This window comes from Columba livia, chromosome 2 (assembly GCF_036013475.1).
Source record: "Columba livia isolate bColLiv1 breed racing homer chromosome 2, bColLiv1.pat.W.v2, whole genome shotgun sequence".
Lineage (NCBI taxonomy): Eukaryota > Metazoa > Chordata > Aves > Columbiformes > Columbidae > Columba > Columba livia.
Genome location: NC_088603.1, coordinates 343464 through 361172, shown reverse-complemented (window position 1 = coordinate 361172; position 17709 = coordinate 343464). Strand labels below are relative to the sequence as shown.

The following is a 17709-nucleotide window of genomic DNA, read 5'->3' as shown; positions in this document are numbered from 1 at the left end:
CTGAGTGTGTGTTCAGTCTGTCCTGGAAACCAGCGATCACACTAGTGATGGTGATTATGGTGCAGGAATTATGCTAAGCCAGGAAAAAAAACGAGCAGCAACATGGTAGAGAAGTGAACAAAACAGAGAAAGTTTTCTGTCCCTTTGACAGAAAAGGAGGGTTTTCCCTCAGCAGGCACCACAACGATATTTCATAACAGGGGCCCCTCAGTTCCAGCAGGACAGGGAACTGCTGGAGAGAGTCCAGCGCAGCCACCAAGATGCTGGAGGGAGTGGAGCATCTCCCGTGTGAGGAAAGGCTGAGGGAGCTGGGGCTCTGGAGCTGGACAAGAGGACACTGAGGGGGGACTCATTCCTGGGGATCAATATGGAAAGGGGCAGTGTCAGGAGGATGGAGCCAGGCTCTTCTGGTGACAACCAGTGACAGGACAAGGGGCAATGGGTGCAAACTGGAACACAGGAGGTTCCACTTGAATATGAGAAGCAACTTGTTTGGGGTGAGGGTGGCAGAGCCTGGCCCAGGCTGCCCAGGGGGTTGTGGAGTCTCCTTCTGTGCAGACATTCCAACCCGCCTGGACACCTTCCTGTGTAACCTCATCTGGGTGTTCCTGCTCCATGGGGGGATTGCACTGGGTGAGCTTTCCAGGGCCCTCCAACCCCTGACACTCTGGGGTTCTGGGATCCTGTGAAGATGGTAATACTGGCATGTGCCTTTGGGCCGGGGACGCTGGCGTCTGCGCTGCCGTGCACAGTCTCCTGCTGCGGGGCACGTGTTACCCTGGCACATCCCCAGCACATCACACCTTCCCAGGACCGAGTTAGCAGACCCACTCGCCCGTCACTGCCGGTGCTTGTACAGCCAGCGGCATTTCACCAAACTGGGTTTATTCCAGGCCTGTCTTTACGGGGAGGCACCTGCCCACCCACCCCTACTGCACATAAACCTCATGGTGACAAGCAGGGTCTGAGTACCCCAGAAAGGCACCTGAGACCTGAAACATCAGCGATCAGGTGGGGCAGGCTGGAACGGTCACGTCAGCACACTGGTGAAAGGGAACGGGCTCGGGCATTGAACACACGGGCAGTGGATCTTCCTGGGAACAGGAGTGGCACGTTCCGTGACACAAACAGCGCCGAGAGGTGTCGGTGGACGACTCAAATCACGAGTAAGGAACAGGTGACACAACCGCTTCTGTTCTGTGAGGCCGTGTGTTGATGAGGAACAGCACGGGGCTCCCCTCGGATGGACATTCCACCCCCCGAGAGCCGCGAGCTTTGTGCTGGGGAGCCTCCACGGCGCTGGAGCGGGTGGCCTTCTCCGCCAGCGCGGCGCGGAGCGGCTCTCGCGGTGAAGGAGCCGTCGGCCCGTGTTCTGCAGAGCGGCGGCGCTGCCGCGCTGACACACGGCTCGTTTTCTGACAGCGTTGAGCTGGAATGGCAAAGAGCAGCGATGGGTCACTCAGCATTAAGCACAGGGAGCAGTGATGGAGCAAGGGCAGAGGCTCCTCCACCCAGCAGTGCAGTCAACTTTGAACTCCCAGATGGGCACTTACCCCGCGCTGTGCTCCAGGCTGCCCATTCGGGAAGCGGTGTGCACGGCCCGACTCATCCTCACGCTGGTTTTGCGGTGTGTGGACTGACTCGCAATGCAGACGGGTATCCCCAGCCCTGCGCTTGGCGTAACATCGACACGTCTGGCTGTGGCTGTGTCAGATCCAGCCTCGCTTTTACTATGAGTAACAGTGTTGAGGCTCTAGGCCACTTCTTTCACAGAAACGACCACCTTAGCAACTAAGGAGCAACTCTCATAAGTTCTCTTGACAGAGTTTTCCTTTCTGTGTGACCAGACCAGCCCCAGACCACAGCCGAGCTGCTGCTGCCGGCTCCGGCTGCTGTGTCTGTCCCCAGCGCCGCCGGACGCGCTCCTGCCGCGGCTGCTTCATGCACTGGAACGAGCCGTCCCCGCAGAGCAGCTCCGATCGAGGCCGAAATGCCGGAGCGGTAAAGCACGTGTGTATATTCCATTTTACAAGGCGTGGCCCAGTAGCTGTGACCTCTAGTGCAGTTACAGCTGTTCGCTTTGAGCGTGTACCTGTGTGCCAAGGCAGAGACCTGCGGCAGCCAGGGCGCAGCTCTCCCGCGCTGCAGCCGCTGGGATCCCGCAGCCGCTGCTCCCCGTCCTGGCCGCCAGCCCAGCAGCCCCGTGCCCTTCTCAGGACTCGCCATTCCCAAAGAGCTCCGTGTAAGGTGACACCCTGCAGTTGCTGCGGCCGTGGCTCTGGGCTCACAGATCTGAAACGTGGTGGTCGGAGCTGCTGCCCGTTTTCTCAAGAGCAGGATGACCGGCCCCAGCCCCAGGCTGACTCCTGACCTCGCCACTTCTGCAGTTCTGCAGCCCTTCCCGACCCAGCAACAGCGCCTTACAGCCGAGAGCAGCACGAGCAGACCTGCACTGCCGCGACACCAACCAGCCTTCACGGGAATTATTCACCTGTGGGCTCCCTTCACTCCGTCGCTGTCCGTCTGTTAACTTCTAAGTGCTACACAAGGAGATATGCATTTAAGTGACTTCTCAATGCAATCGAGATGTTTCCGCAGAACTAACTTGGCCAGCATTCATACCAAACTGCATTATTTTCTCAGAAGGTATGTGTGTGCACATCCGCAGGCACGTCGCGAGAAGCGCCAGAGGCCGGGAGCGCGTGGCAAAGAGCGAGTTCTCTCTCAGCTCCCTCTCCCCCGGGGATCTCCGAGGCCGCACCCGCGCTCCCGGCAGAGGTGGCGCCGGCGGGGACGCGGCGCTGGCCACTTCAGCCCCGCTGGCACGTCGCCGGCCGCTGGGCTCGCCTGTGTTTCACGGCTTCAGGCGGGCGCCGCCTCCCGCTCTCTCTCACAGCAAAGCGGGAGTCTCAGCCATAGTGACAGGGTGCCTGCAGCTTCTCACAGGCCTCTGTTCTCTAACGCAGAGGTTCTACTCATCAAGCACACAAGGCACTAAAACAATCAGTGCGATGTATGTGCTTTTTCTACAGACAGGTACAAGTCACTTGAGTGTATTTCCATTTAACGAACCTGCTCGCCAAATCTTCCGCTATATCCCCATACAGTATTTTTGGTTTTGTTTCCTCTCAGATCATGAACCACCGGGAAATCCGCGCGTTCTGCGCTGTGCCGGGAGCCCCTCTCGTCGTGACGTTTGTCCTGGAGACACGTGGTGCTGCCACAGCAGCGGTACGACGCACAGTCCCTTTGGAAGAACCAGAACAAGGAAATACTCAAGAAGTCAGAGCTGCAGTCGGCACCTGGGAAAGCGCTCCAGGGAGGAAAACGCTACGGGCCTGTGGTGCTCTTCAGCCTGCGCGTGGACCCGCGCTGCGGGAACGGTTACCGGGCGACACGAACCCTTCACGCGACCGGTGCAGCCGTTCTCACGTGTCACAAGTGATTGAAATGATAACTCGTGATCATAAGAAGCTCTTTGGTTTGACTTGCTACCTTTTCCTTTAGTACCCTTTAGTTGTTTACAATTTGTTAAGGAAAAAAAGTTGAACTATCTTTAGTTGATTAGTCTTGTTTAGTTAAACCTGTGAGGAGCAAGTAACTAGTTCATAGTCCAAAAGTCCTAAATTAGAGTCACATTGTTAGACCCACACAATTCGAGGTGAATGAAGAGCGCACAGCTAAGCCATTCTGCGGCGGAGAACACACGCTGGTATTCTACAGATCTGCGTCCTGTCTCTAACGTCCAGCCTCCTGTTGGCTTTGTATCTGTGTATCACGTATCTGCACGAGTGCGTCGCTCCCCTCTGCTGGCTCCGGGTTGCCGGGGCTTTCCGGGGCGAGGATCCCCCTCACGGCTCTGCGACCCAGCCCAGACCTCACCGCGTTCCCCACGGTGCCGGTCGCGGCGTCGGTGGCTCCGAAGGACCGACCCTCCTCCCAGGAGAAAGGGCCGTGTCCCCACCCGGAGCTCCGCGAGCTGACCTGCCCCCCGCGCCCCAATAACGCTGCAGCTCACAAACAACACAGACTGTTCTTCCCTCTTTATTGACTGATGGATTCTCAGGCAGATCTGTTAATTACACTGTTAAATAATAGTTAAAAACAAACCAAGGCCAGAGGAGTTTGACGTGAAGTATCTAAACTGAAGCAGAAATTGGGAGGAAGAGGTGGGAGAAGCTGGGCTGGGGTCTCCATTTCCGTGTCACTGCAGCTCAGACACCCTCACTGCCGCTGCCGTGACCCCAGACCGTCAGATTCCAAGGCCTGGCTCAGATGGGACATCATCTAAGTATGGAAACGGTTGCCCAAACGTAGGCAGATCAGGAGAGATCTGTCCGGAGACAGAGGTGCAAGGCAAGTCTCGGGGAAGCAGCGTTGCAGCGATCCTAGGACACAGCCGGGGTAGCAGCAGTCTCAGTGAGCAGAGCGCCCGCCCGCGGCTCCCGCGCTCACACGTTGTGGGTCTTCTTGGTGAGCTGCGGGTCCTCATCCACCAGCTTGGACTTGAGATGCTCCTTGTAGGCGAGGATGTCGCCTTGCCACTTGGTGATTGTCTGCTTCTCACAGACCCAGATCTCCTGTGCAACCTGAAAGCAAGCGCACAAGGAGAGGTTTACAGTGCAGCATTTTATCATTTCACCAAAGTTACAAAATTAACCAAAATCTATCAGTGATCACAACGAGGGGACCGAGTGCCCCGCAGTGAGTTTGCAGACAACACCCAGCAGGGCGGAGCGTTGACGTGCTGGAGGGCGGGAAGGCCGTACAGAGAGATCTGCCCGGCTGGATCGATGGCCGAGGCCAATCGTCTGAGGGTCACCAAGGCCACGGGCCGGGTCCCGCACGTGGGTCACAACAACCCCATGAACGCTGCAGCTGGGGAACAGCGGCTGGAAAAGGAGCTGGGGTGTTGGTGCCAGCGGCTGAACATGAGCCAGAGGGTGCCCAGGTGGCCAAGAGGCCACAGCGTCCTGGCTGGTACCAGCACCGGTGTGGCCAGCGGGACCAGGGCTGTGACCGTCCCTGTGCTGGGACCTGGGGAGGCCAAACCGCGAATTCTGGGGGCAGTTTTGGGCCCCTACACCAGGAAAGGCCTTGAGGTGCTGGAGCGAGTGGAGAGAAGGGAACGGAGCTGGTGAGGGGCTGGAGCACAAGTGTGATGGGGCGGCTGAGGGACCTGGGGGGTTCAGCTGGAGAACAGGAGCTGAGGGGAGACAGGGACACAAAGAAACGGCCTCAAGTTGCCCAGGGGAGGTTGAGGTTGGATGTGGGAACAATTTCTTCCCCCAAGGGCTGTGGGGCATTGAACAGGCTGCCCAGGGCAGTGCTGGAGTCACCAGCGCTGGAGGGCTGGACAGACGGACATGAGGTTCTCAGGACATGGGGCAGTGCTGGGGTGGGTTATGGTTGGACTCCATGATCCTGAGGGGCTCTTCCAACCAAAATGATTCTGTGATTCTACTCTCTGAAGTCTGGTAAGAAGACAGTTTAATAAGTTTCACACGTCAACTACCAAATAAAAGTATCTGCAGTGAAATATCTTCCTGATGTTTTCTGCATTATTTATACAAGATTTCAGAACTAAAAGTTCTTGGCCCGTCAACATTTCCTTTTTTGTTCATGGACTAAGAAGGAAAGCCTTTCCTGCTAAACTGGGAATTGAAACAAACAGTAGTTCTTGAAATGAACTACTTGGATATAACACTCTGAAAAACAGAATTATACCTGAATTTACAAAGCTCTAGCTGATAAATCAGCACGTGACATTTCTGTGTACATGGTGCAGTTTCCTTCACTTGTGCAGATAAACTGTGCTGGAACTACTCCCGTATTCTTTTTAAAAAGTCTAGTGAAGAGCTCCAGAGAGTGTCATGGTTTCCATTAGATTATTCTTCATTTCTAGGGCTTTGGCTAGCTCACTAATTGTTTTGCATTAGTGTGCCAAGAGAGTCATGTCCAGTGATGTTTTCACTCACATCTTTTTGGGATGCGTAAGAGCCAGCCAGCTGAAAACGCCCTGTTTTGATTACTTCAGCTGCCAGAAGCTGCTCTGACAGAACTCACCTCCCTTCTTACCTGTTGGATGAGTCTGAAGTCATGGCTGACGAGCATCATTCCTCCTTCGAATTCGTTAATAGCATCTGCCAGCGCGTCGATGGTCTCTATGTCCAGGTGGTTGGTGGGCTCGTCCAGGAAGAGCATGTGAGGGTTCTGCCAGGCCAGCCAGGCGAAGCACACGCGGCACTTCTGCCCGTCCGAGAGGTTCCTGATGGGGCTCACCTGGCAAACACAGACATCTGCAGCTCTGCAGGGACAGACCGCCTCCCTCACCACAGCGTGTCACACCCGCACTGCCTCCAGCAGCCACGGCACAGGACGAAAAGTCCGGTCAGCCATACCCAGACTAAGCTGCTCTCACCAGCAGACCCACAGAATCCGCTTCTGCAGGACTGTCCCCAGCAAGACCCAGCGTGCTAGAGGTTCCAAAGGACAGTTAATCGCGGTCTGACCACTGCTCATTGAGTCCTGACACAGCCATAAAACTACTCTCAGCTTCTGGCAGGACAAATGGGGAAGAACAATGTAAAAATCAATGTTGAACTGCAGTGATGACAACTCCTGTCACACCTGTGACATTTGACATACAGCAGCATGCCAAGTTTAGATTTATAGCACCGCGGGTTGGAATGTCTGCACAGAAGGAGACTCCACAACCCCCTGGGCAGCCTGGGCCAGGCTCTGACACCCTCACCCCAAACAAGTTGCTTCTCATATTCAAGTGGAACCTCCTGTGTCCCAGTTTGCACCCATTGCCCCTTGTCCTGTCCCTGGTTGTCACCAGAAGAGCCTGGCTCCATCCTCCTGACACTCCCCCTTTCCATATTGATCCCCAGGAATGAGTCCCCCCTCAGTCTCCTCTTGTCCAGCTCCAGAGCCCCAGCTCCCTCAGCCTTTCCTCACACAGGAGATGCTCCACTCCCTTCAGCATCTTGGTGGCTGCGCTGGACTCTCTCCAGCAGTTCCCTGTCCTGCTGGAACTGAGGGGCCACAGCTGGACACAATATTCCAGGTGTGGTCTCCCCAGGGCAGAGCAGAGGGGCAGGAGAACCTCTCTGACCTACTGACCACCCCCTTCTAACCCACCCCAGGTCCCATTGGCTTCCTGGCCACAAGGGCCCAGTGCTGGCTCATGGTCACCCTGCTGTCCCCAGGACCCCCAGCTCCCTTTCCCCTACACTGCTCTCTAATAGGTCATTCCCCAACTTACACTGGAACCTGGGGCTGTTCCTGCCCAGATTCAAGACTCTACACTTCCCTTGTTCTATTTCATTAAATTTCCCTGCCCAGCTCTCCAGCCTGTCCAGGTCTCTGATGGCAGCACAGCCTCCAGTGTCACCACTGCTCCCAGCTTGGTGTCACCAGCAAACTGGGTGACAGTCACTCTATTCCCTCATCCAAGTCACTGATGAATATATTCTACCCTCTCATTTGAATCAAGTGGATCTGACTCCCAGTTAAGAATGAGTTTAGCATTTCTGCCTGGTATTCGTCTCAGAAATAAGACATAAGCAAATTAGTTCAGGTTACAATTGAAATGTCCTTGAGTCTAGCACTACGACACAACTTGTCTGGTCATCCATTCCAACCCTTATATTGCTGCAATGCAAAGGAAGTTCCTATGAGCCATCAGGTTTTTTTCTCCAAATTCAAAGGCAGAGACGGAAAAGGCATTTTGATGCTGCGGTGCGCCACGCTGCAGACTGCACCACGCTGCCAGACGTCAGGAGAGCAACAGGAAAACCAGCAGCTCCAGCAAGCTCAACAGCTCACACTCACCTGCTGCTTCCCCGTCAGACCGTATCTGCCAATGATTTTTCTCATCTCCTCCTTCTCCTTGATCTCCGGGTAGCACTTCATCATGTACTCCAGGGGTGAGAGGTCTAAGTCCAACTGCTCTTGCAAGTGCTGACAGAGAAGGAAAGTGACCTTCAGGCTGTGCAGGCCACACGCTGCACGGCCAGAACGCCCCCCTCGCGCCCCCGGCGCCAGCCGAGCAGCAAACGCCAGAGCCGATAACGCGCGCCGCGGCGGCGCTGGGCTGCTACGGAAGGAAGCGCCGCCCAGCAGCAGCGCTGCTCCGCAGCAGCCTGGCCCACCCGCCCGCGCAGGGCAAGCGCCTCGCCGTGGAAGCCGAGAGCTGCGCGGCAGCGCCGCAGCACGCCTCTTCTCTTCTCTTCTCTTCTCTTCTCGGGGTGAGGATGTGCCCGAGCCCGTTCGGCCGTCGGCTCCGCTCCTTCCCCATCCTCGGGCACAGAGGGCAGCAGCGGGAGAGGCCTCAGAAGCACAACTAGAGGGGCGAGATTCCTCGCTCCTGACAGCCCTTTTCCTCAGCATTTCACCTCCCCAGCGGCTGCTGCACAAAGTACCTGGTGGTATCTACCGATCTTCACGTGTGAGTGCTTGCGGATCATCCCATCTGTGGGCAGGAGCTGGAAAGGGAACATAAAGCATTTCAGCAGGAAATCCCTCCTTTTGCTCTGTGCCAGAGATACAGAATCCAGCCATCTCCGCTCTGGCACAGAGAAGGAGCCTGAAGACAATACGAGAGAAAAGGGCCTATCCTGCAGCAAGACCTTAGCATTTCCAAGGTCCGATTGGGGTGCTCAGGCAAGTAAGCGCAGCCTCGTTGAAGACTGCCCCATGAATAAAGGTGCAGAGCAGGGCAGACAGCGCGGGCAGCCTACCTCTCCTGTGAGCAGCTTCAGCAGCGTTGACTTTCCGGCTCCATTGGGTCCAACAAGAGCTACACGGGTATCCAGGTCAATCCCAAACTCCAGGTTATTATAGATCCATGGCTGCAAACCACAAAAATCACGACACAAATTATGCCTTTCCACTACCGTGCAGACTCTCCATGCTGCACCCGCAATGCTGCGTCCTCAGCAGCCTCAACGCTGCCAAGAAGTTTGATACGCTGGTCACGTGCCGCAGCCCCATCGGACAGCTTCGCCAAACACCTCGCGCTCACGAACACGGCACGATACCAGAGACCTCCACACGACTCAGCGCGCACCCCACACTCACCCCGTCCTTGGTGTATTTGAAGCTGACATTCTGCACCATGATGACAGGAGGGGGGATTTTCCCACAGGGCGGGAAATAGAACGACAAAGTCTGTTAACAGAGAATATGCACTGGTTAGACACCCTGGATTGCAAGACACCCCGTTATTCTGGTAGAGTCACGGTCCACTACAGACATCATCTGCAGACCAAGGCGCCAGACTGCGACTTTTATAAACCACAGATTTATCCTGATTAGATGTTTGCAGGTTCATCTGCTGGCTAATGAGTGCTATTTCTTTCCCCTTGAAGCAAATGTGGGTTTATACTCTTCAAACGAGGAGGAGTTGCTCTGAGCACCCTCCCCCATCTTCTCCAACCCTCAGCAGACATCCATTCCTGATTTCTGTGTCTGCAAAACAGCCGTATTGATATGACAAATCCCCTTCTCTCCCCTAGAGAACGACTCCTTTTCTTGCCACTCCTGAGCAACACTCCGTCCTCAGCACCGCCACCCTTGCCATCAGGAAGGGTGTCCTATCCTTGGTCCAAGCTGCTGCCAGCCAAAGACCACTCTGCTTATCTAGCCCCTGTTTCCAACACTGGTCTCTAGATGCAACCCCATGTCTGATCCTACCTTGTCATTCACAACTCTCTCTGTCAAGCCAGACGCCATCATCTTTTGAAGGGTCTTCTCCTTGCTCTGCGCTTGCCTGGCCAGCTTCGCGCTGCCGTGGCCAAATCGTGCAATGTAATTCTGCAACGGAACACAGAGCTAGCCAAAAGCCAGACTAACGAGGCCGGGGAGGCGCAGGGATGCCCACGTGCACGGGCAGGAGGACGTTCATGCAGCTAGGCAGATACCTTCATATGGGCAATCTGGTCTTGCTCCCAGTGGAATCGCTTCATTTGATTTTCTTCTAGTTCCAAGCGAGTCTTTACATACTGATCATAATTCCCCTAGAAAGAGACCAGACAACGTCAGCCGTGCTGCAGAGAACAGCTCCTCTGTTTTTCAGCCTGCTGTGCAGGGCACCATTTACTCACCGTGTAGTATTTCAGTTTGCGGTTGTGCATGTGAATTATGTTGGTGCAGACACCGTTCAAGAAGTCCTGGGAGTGGGATATGAGCACAAGGATCCGCTTGAACCTGTGGCACCGCAAAAGTTATCAGAGACTAAGCTAGGAAAAGAACTCTTACTCCTTGGCCCTGATGGTGCCAAAGGATTTACACGCACCAGATCTCTCTTGCCTGCCATCAGATTAAGAACAAAAAGATAACAGCCTTGGAGACGCTTAGGGAAATTCAGATTAAAGCAGCTCCAATCAGCGGCAGTAAACAGATACTGCAAACATTTCGTTGTGTTAGGACACTCTTCACAGAGCCAAGAGCTGGCTGCCCGTGCGGGAGAAGACCAGGGCTGCTGATGAAACTGAGTGCGCTGGCATCGCACTGCTGAGAAGCTCCAACCTTTCCCGCTCGCTGCCGCCTCGGCGCACAGCACCGGCGGCGGGCACTCTGCCTTCCGCCCCAGACCCGGGAAGCGACCGCTTCAACCCTCCCAAAGAGAGATTCAGATCACTCTCCCAGACACCTGACTTCTAAGGCAAGCATGCAAAACGTTCCACAGACATGCTGACAGAAAAACCTCTGCAAGTGAAAAGCCCTTCTCATCATACAGCCCTTTTAATGCGCAACCCAGATAATCTAAGCTTCATTACTATTCCTAAGCTTTTTTGCCTTAAGCCTTAACATTTTGCCTTTGTTTATGAAAAACAGTCATCAGTCCAAACCGACACCCGGAGACACCCTAGTTGTGTGAAAGCAGAGGACCCAGTCGGGGAAGGGCAGCTGGAAGCCAGGCCTGGGACGTTCACGCAGCTGGCGCAGCAGCCAGTGCCAGCGCCCGCGCTGCCAGGGCTGCTCCCGGCTCTCAGGAAGCAGCTTTAACCACAGTTCCTCGTTTCTTCAGTGAGGGACAGACGGGCGCCTGTCTTGAACTCCTCACCCTTGCATCAAGAACCCTTCTGCAGACACACGCGGCAGGAGCATGAGGTGTCACTGGTACTGGGATAGTCATGTAGCCACAGGAACCACAGACAGCTATTCCTGTAGTGCTTGCTCATGTGCTGCCAAGATGCCCCTGCAGAAAAGCGTAACCCATAGAAGCAGCAAACTCCTTCCCGCTTACGTTTTCAGCTCCTCCTCCAGCCACACACAGGCATCCAAGTCCAGGTGGTTGGTGGGCTCATCTAGCAGCAGCATGAACGGCCGAATGAAGAGCGCTCTGAAAGGAGAGGGAGATGACGGGACAGGTAAGCGCACAGCGCCTCAGCTCTGCTCCGAGCCGCCGGGCTGAGCGTGGCTGTGCAGGGCGCGGAGCAGGCAGCACACCGCTCACCGAGCCAGGGCCACCCTCATGCGCCAGCCTCCGCTGAAGTCCTTCAGCTTCTTCCTCTGCATGGCCGGCGTGAAACCCAAGCCGTGAAGGATACGCGAGGCCCGCGCTTCTGCCTTGTCAGCGTCCAGCTCCTCCAGGCGTTCGTATAACTCCAAGAGTTTCTCGCACTCCGCTGAAAGAGAGCCTGCCTGTCAGCAGTTGTGCCAACAGAAGGCTCTCGGCTGCACATCTGTACAGCTGGGAAAGCTCACGGTCCATCTGCTTTACCACCACTCAGACCCTCCATCCCCAAGCCCGAGACACTTCTTCCAAAGCTGCGTGGAATAATTTCATCCAAATAAGTGTAATCCCACAGGACTTTTCAACTAGTACAGCGCAGCTGGGGGAAATAGGTACCACAACACATAATAACTCTGCCAAGAAACCCAAATAAGAGCTTTTGTTTGGCGGGAAGGGAAACGGAGGAAATGTCCCTTGTGCGCAGGGACTCCAGGCTTTACCATCCTCGTGAGCCAGACGCTCCGCCTCTCGTTCTAACATGGCCCTCTCTGTATCCACCTCCATCACACACTGGAGAGGGGTCTTGTCACTGGGAGGCATCTCTCGGGTCAGGTGATAGATGTCGATATGCTCTGGGATGGGAACTTCTCGTTTCCCAATAGCTGACAGAAGCATGGATTTCCCTGTGTGCACACAGACACTCCACAATTAACGGCTAGATTCAGTGACATACAACATCACAAAGAAACAAACGACATGCAGTCAGATCCCCTTGGTCCCCTCCCTTTCCAGCTGTCCCGGTTTTGTTAAAAACAAGTTTCTCTTTCAGTGAATTTGCCTGTCAGCTAAAGCTTCATATTAACTGCATTTTCCTGGAGAACCAGATACATGTTTTGGTAAACATAGCAATGGAATGCAAACCTATTGATAAGGACAGATTCACATCTGGCGAGGGGGGCAATGAGGAACTGGTGACCAAGAAACTGACCAACTGTGTATAACATCCCATTCACGTGGATACTTCCTATAAAAGTGGGAGATCACGAGGATCTCGTCCTCTTCCCTTTTTCCCTTTTTCGTCCCTTCTGCTTATGGTGACATTAGGAGAGGACCTTGCTAGTCGTCCCTGCGAACTGAGGCCTAGTGAGAGACTGAATCCAGCTCCGGCTGGCTGCAGAGTCCAGTCCAGGACTTCAGGTGCTGGCTCTGCAGTTGCTGAGACTTTCAAGATTGGTTTTGTATGTTTTGTATTATTTTCTCTATTCTTATTAGTAGCATTAGTAAAACATTGTTAATTTTTCCAACTCTCTTCTCTCTGTCCTTCTTTCCCTCCGGATCGCCTGTCCTGAGTGGGAAGGGGGGAGAGGGAGGGGCAAAAGGGGGAAGTGGGGGGGAGGGGGTTAACAATACATCTGCCAGGGTTTTACTGTCACCCCGCAATCTAAACCCTCGACACCAGCCCCAGAAAATCCTCGGGAACCTGCGCCCCAGCGGCCAGAACCGGCGGCGCGGCAGAGCGCAGGGCCGCAGCGCGCCAGGCCGCCCCAGCTCCGCACCACACCGAGCACGGCGCTGAGACACGAAGAAGCTCTTGGAAACCACCGCGGTCCAGCCCTCGCCGGGATTCAGGGAACTCTGCTGTTTTCTTCCTGCTGTCTAACCAGCTCTGACCTCTGCTACCAGGACCCCGGGCTTTAAAGACTTCTAACAAGAAGGAAAGTAACGCACCCATCGCTAGAGAACCTGAGTGTTAAACCAGCTGGTTGCTCTTACTCACTCTACTTCAATTACACGCACATTCTGCACCTCTCCATGTGGAGCATCACCTTCTCCAGGGACTGCACAGCTGTTTGCCCCTTCAGGACAAACCACACACCCCCTGCTCCTCCATACCGTGCAAGTTCTTTGACCAATAGCACCAGCACTGGGTTTATTGATGCTGCTAAACAAATCCTGCAAACAGGACTCAGACAGATTCAGATCCCAGACATCTCACCCAGCTCGTCACAGAAACAAGTTCAAATGCACAGTCCAAAGCCAGAACGCAACTTCATACTTCTGGCAGCAATGTTAGCAGTTCCTCTTCCTCGGTGAGGAGATGGGAGAACGGGAGCTGCCGCGTCAGTCTAACAGCCTCCAGTCTGCAGCATTTACCACCCGCTCTGCCCAGCTCCTCGGCAACACCGAATCACCGCGTCCCAGACGCCACCACCGCTTACCGATGCCATTGAGCCCAATGAGGCCGTAACGCCGCCCGGAGTTCAGCTCCAGTTTGGTGTCGCTCAGCAGCTCCTGGCCGTGGAAGGTCAGCGAGAGGTTAATGATGTGCACGTCGGTACTGTTGGGGTGGGAGGCCAGCACTCCTGTCACAGCTCGGGCAGCAGCTTTCTTTAACTCAAAGTCCTCCAGCTCCTTTGTAAGAGCATCCACCTCTGTACGCAAAGACAGACCAGGAGCGTTACCGATCTACAAACACAAGGGAGCCGCGAGCCCCTGTACCAACAGGCCCAGGACCACAGGAACAGCTCCCATGTCCCCATTCCTACAGAAATGCTGAGGAAACCCAGACGCAATGACACTCAGCTTTTCAGCTTAGCAGATGGATATACGTGCTCTAACAAGAACTTCACCTGCTGTCTAAATAAAATCGGACCACTAGAACTAAGTGAGCAGCCAGAACAGCTATTGCGTTATCCCAGCATGATGGGACTAACACCGCAGGAAGAACTGGGGAAGAGAACTTAAGGTATTGCTTGCAAGCTTAAGGAAAGGGCTGGCCAAAGGAGAACTTGGCTACAAAATAAATGAAGGGAAAGCTGAGAGGAGGAAAGAAGCAGCATTGGAATAGACACTAACAACTTTCCGAGGAGCTAACACGTCCACACACATGCGGGCCTCTTCCCTTGCTCCTACAGGACAAGCGAACCTTTCCCGCCACGCTGACCTGCTGTTGCAGCCCCGAGTTACAGCCCAGCTTTCCCTTCTCGGTGAGACACGGCCGCTGGAAGAGCGCACTGAGGATCCCAGCAACGCGCAGCAGCTCAGAGCACGGCCCGGGCGCTCAGGCTGTCCGCGTTCAGGGCAGCGAGGGTGTCACCCCCCTGCCACCCCAGCGCTCCTGGGAGATGTCACCCCCCTGTCACCCCAGCGCTCCTGGGAGATGTCACCCCCCTGCCACCCCCAGTGCTCCTGGGAGATGTCACCCCCCTGCCACCCCAGCGCTCCTGGGAGATGTCACCCCCCTGTCACCCCAGCGCTCCTGGGAGATGTCACCCCCCTGTCACCCCCAGTGCTCCTGGGAGATGTCACCCCCCTGCCACCCCCAGTGCTCCTGGGAGATGTCACCCCCCTGTCACCCCCAGTGCTCCTGGGAGATGTCACCCCCCTGTCACCCCCAGTGCTCCTGGGAGATGTCACCCCCCTGTCACCCCCAGTGCTCCTGGGAGATGTCACCCCCCTGTCACCCCCAGCACTCCTGGGGGATGTCACCCCCCTGTCACCCCAGCGCTCCTGGGGGATGTCACCCCCCTGTCACCCCAGCGCTCCTGGGGGATGTCACCCCCCTGTCACCCCAGCGCTCCTGGGAGATGTCACCCCCCTGTCACCCCAGCGCTCCTGGGAGATGTCACCCCCCTGTCACCCCCAGTGCTCCTGGGAGATGTCACCCCCCTGTCACCCCCAGCGCTCCTGGGAGATGTCACCCCCCTGTCACCCCCAGCGCTCCTGGGAGATGTCACCCCCCTGTCACCCCCAGCACTCCTGGGGGATGTTACCCCACCTGTCACTCCCAGCGCTCCTGGAGGGTGTCACCCCCCCTGCCACCCCCAGAACTCCTGGGGGATGTCACCCCGCCTGTCACCCCCAAGCACTCCTGGAGGGTGTCGCCCTGCCTGTCACCCCACGACTCCTGGAAGGTGTCACACTGCCTGTCACCCCAGAACTCCTGGGGGATGTCACCCCGCCTGTCATCCCCAGCACTCCTGCAGGGTGTCACACTGCCTGTCACCCCACGACTCCTGGGGGATGTCACCCCCCTGTCACCCCCAGCACTCCTGCAGGGTGTCACACTGCCTGTCACCCCACGACTCCTGGGGGATGTCACCCCCCTGTCACCCCCAGCGCTCCTGGTACAGTCACTAGTGCCACCAAGGCAATGCGTCCTAGCCAAGAAGGAGCAAAAAGCACCACCTGCAGTGACAGAGGCCCCTTCAAAAGCACAGGCAGCCCAAACAGACCAGTTACACGAACGAGCAGTCAGACCAGTGAACGGAGTGGCAAGGCAGTTTTATCCTGGACACGCAACGATTTATCAGGGAACTGCCGATAGAAATACGCAGGTCCCGACCCACATCACCTGCCCTCTGACGTGTGCACCAGCCCGCCAGCCTCCTCTGAACCCACCGCCGCCGCCACTGCCCCTCACGGCCCGAGGTCCCGGTGCCGCTCCAGCCGAGTCGGCGCTAGGGCCCAGCACGGCCGGTCCGGGGAGAGCGCGCGGGAACGCCGAGCGCCCCGGCCCCGCCGCGGCTCCCCCGGATCCACCAATAACAAGGCAGCATGCAAATGAGCCACGGGAGGGGACGGCGATTGGCCCGCCCGGAGCGCGGGCCGCCCGCGGGGACCGGCTGACCCGCGCTGGGCGCCGGCGGGGCCGGAGCCCTGGACCGCGGTTCGCGCCCCGCAAGCCGCCAGACCAGCACCAGCACCAGCACCAGCACCAGCACCAGCGCTCCCGGGCGCGGCGGGGGACGAGCAGGGTCCCGGGCTGTGCCACGCACCGAGTGCCTCTTAACACAATGCACTGTGCGCAGCCTGGAAAACGCTTGTGTGCTCAACAGCCTCTGGGTTACCAGGCGGGCGGAAACGAGGACCAAAAATCAACCCTCTCTCTGTGAGCTTTAGCCTGCCTGTTTCCTTTAGGGAGGTCAGCAGCTCTTTGCTGACAGAGTCTCAGTCATTAAGATAGGCAGGCTCTTCGTTTCTGCAAACAAGGTACGTCCCAGAGAAACACCCAAACAGAGGGTAACAACAGTAAGAACTCCGACATTGCAGTGGCTTCTGCAGCAGCAGGAAGAAAAAAACCAAGAACACACGCAACAAAACATCCAAACAAAAGAACAAACCAAACCAACACATACAAAACAAAACAAAAAACCAAATGGGCCTGGGTATGAAGTGCCAGAAGATCGGAACAGTATCTTTGAGAGGAAAAGGACCCCACCAGCACCCTCTGTTTTCACCGTGCAAGCCCCAAGTGGGGAAACCCTCACCCGCGTTTTGTGGAGAGCCGCACACGCCGCCCCGGGTGCGCCGCCAGCTCTAAGGACCGCGGCCGCGATGGCAAACGCTGCAGCGGGTCCAGCGCAGAGCCAGCGCTGCCCGCGAGGTGTTCCAGCTGGCGGGGAACAGCCGTCCCGGTGCACCGAGCCGCGGGTGACACCGAGCGGGTCCAGCCCGCGGGACGTTCACGGACAGGGCTGCCGGGACGGCCCCGGGGGCTCTGCCGGGGCACGGATGCCGGTCAGCCACCCGCTGGCGCAGCGGGACCGGCATTTCGCGGGGCCGCTCTCACCTGGTAGGGCCGTTCCGTTGGCCTCCGGGGGCCGGGGCTCCTGCGGCTCGGGTCCGGCATCGCCGTTCTCCTCCGGGGCCCGGCGCGGGCGCTGCCGGGCCTTGGCCGCCTCCTTCTTCTTGGCCGCCTTCTTCTTAGCCAGGTCCGAGGGCATGGCGCGGCGCTGGGGCTGCGGCGGAGAAGCGACAGGCGCCGTTAGGCCGCGCCGATCCGGCCCGCAACGGGCCGCCCCGCCCCAGTCCCCCGCCCCGGCGGCCCCGCGAACCGCCCGGCCCAGAGCACGCGGCGCTGCCGGGCCCGGGCCCGGCCCTGGGCTGCCCGCCCGCCCGCCGGGCTGCCCGCGCCGCGCTGCCCGACCCCGCGCGGCCGCCCCTCGTCCCCCGCCCCGCCGGGCCCGGCCGCGCCGCCCGCACCGGCCGCTCCGCCCGCACCGGCCGCTCCGCGCTTTCCTTCTGTCGCAACGGGACAGCTGCTACCGCGTGCGCACGCCCCGCCCCCCCGGCGCAGCGGCCAATCGCAGCGCGGAGCGTCACCCGCGCCGGGCGGCCGCGCGGCCCTGGGAAGCGGAGTCCGCGCTCGCGAGGCCGGCTGGGCCAGCGCGCGTCGCCAGCGCCCGAGCACTGCGCGTCCCGGCATGCACCGCGCGGCCCGCGTCAGGCCCGGCCCCAGG

At 57.4% G+C, this 17709-nt stretch overlaps 1 protein-coding gene across 2 annotated transcripts; it reads right to left on the bottom strand.

Annotated features, from left to right (window-relative positions):
• Positions 1–4028: 4028 nt before the first annotated feature.
• Positions 4029–17620, bottom strand: ABCF2 (ATP binding cassette subfamily F member 2). Of its 2 annotated transcripts, none has more exons than XM_065055006.1 (15): positions 17453–17620; positions 17040–17208; positions 13687–13899; positions 11968–12150; positions 11468–11639; positions 11258–11353; positions 10113–10215; positions 9930–10025; positions 9703–9822; positions 9088–9177; positions 8748–8858; positions 8430–8492; positions 7840–7968; positions 6079–6282; positions 4029–4589 (listed from the first exon to the last, which is right to left on the bottom strand). In XM_065055006.1, the coding sequence occupies exons 2-15, from the start codon at positions 17191–17193 to the stop codon at positions 4452–4454; spliced, it is 1872 nt and encodes a 623-aa protein (XP_064911078.1). In that variant the 5' UTR covers positions 17194–17208; positions 17453–17620; the 3' UTR covers positions 4029–4451. The 2 variants fall into 2 exon arrangements, with proteins under 2 accessions (XP_064911078.1, XP_064911079.1); XM_065055007.1 differs by having other exon boundaries at positions 17471–17617.
• Between the last annotated feature and the right edge of the window lie 89 nt (positions 17621–17709).

Bases quoted from the DNA above. Each gene is read 5' to 3' on its own strand.
- ABCF2 (XM_065055006.1), bottom strand. From the start codon at position 17,193: ATGCCCTCGGACCTGGCTAAGAAGAAGGCGGCCAAGAAGAAGGAGGCG. The intron at 13,900-17,039 runs GTGAGAGCGGCC...CTTTGCGTACAG, and splicing joins CAACGGAACGGCCCTACCAG to AGGTGGATGCTCTTACAAAG. The intron at 8,859-9,087 runs GTGAGTGTGGGG...TGTGGTTTGCAG, and splicing joins TCAAATACACCAAGGACGGG to CCATGGATCTATAATAACCT.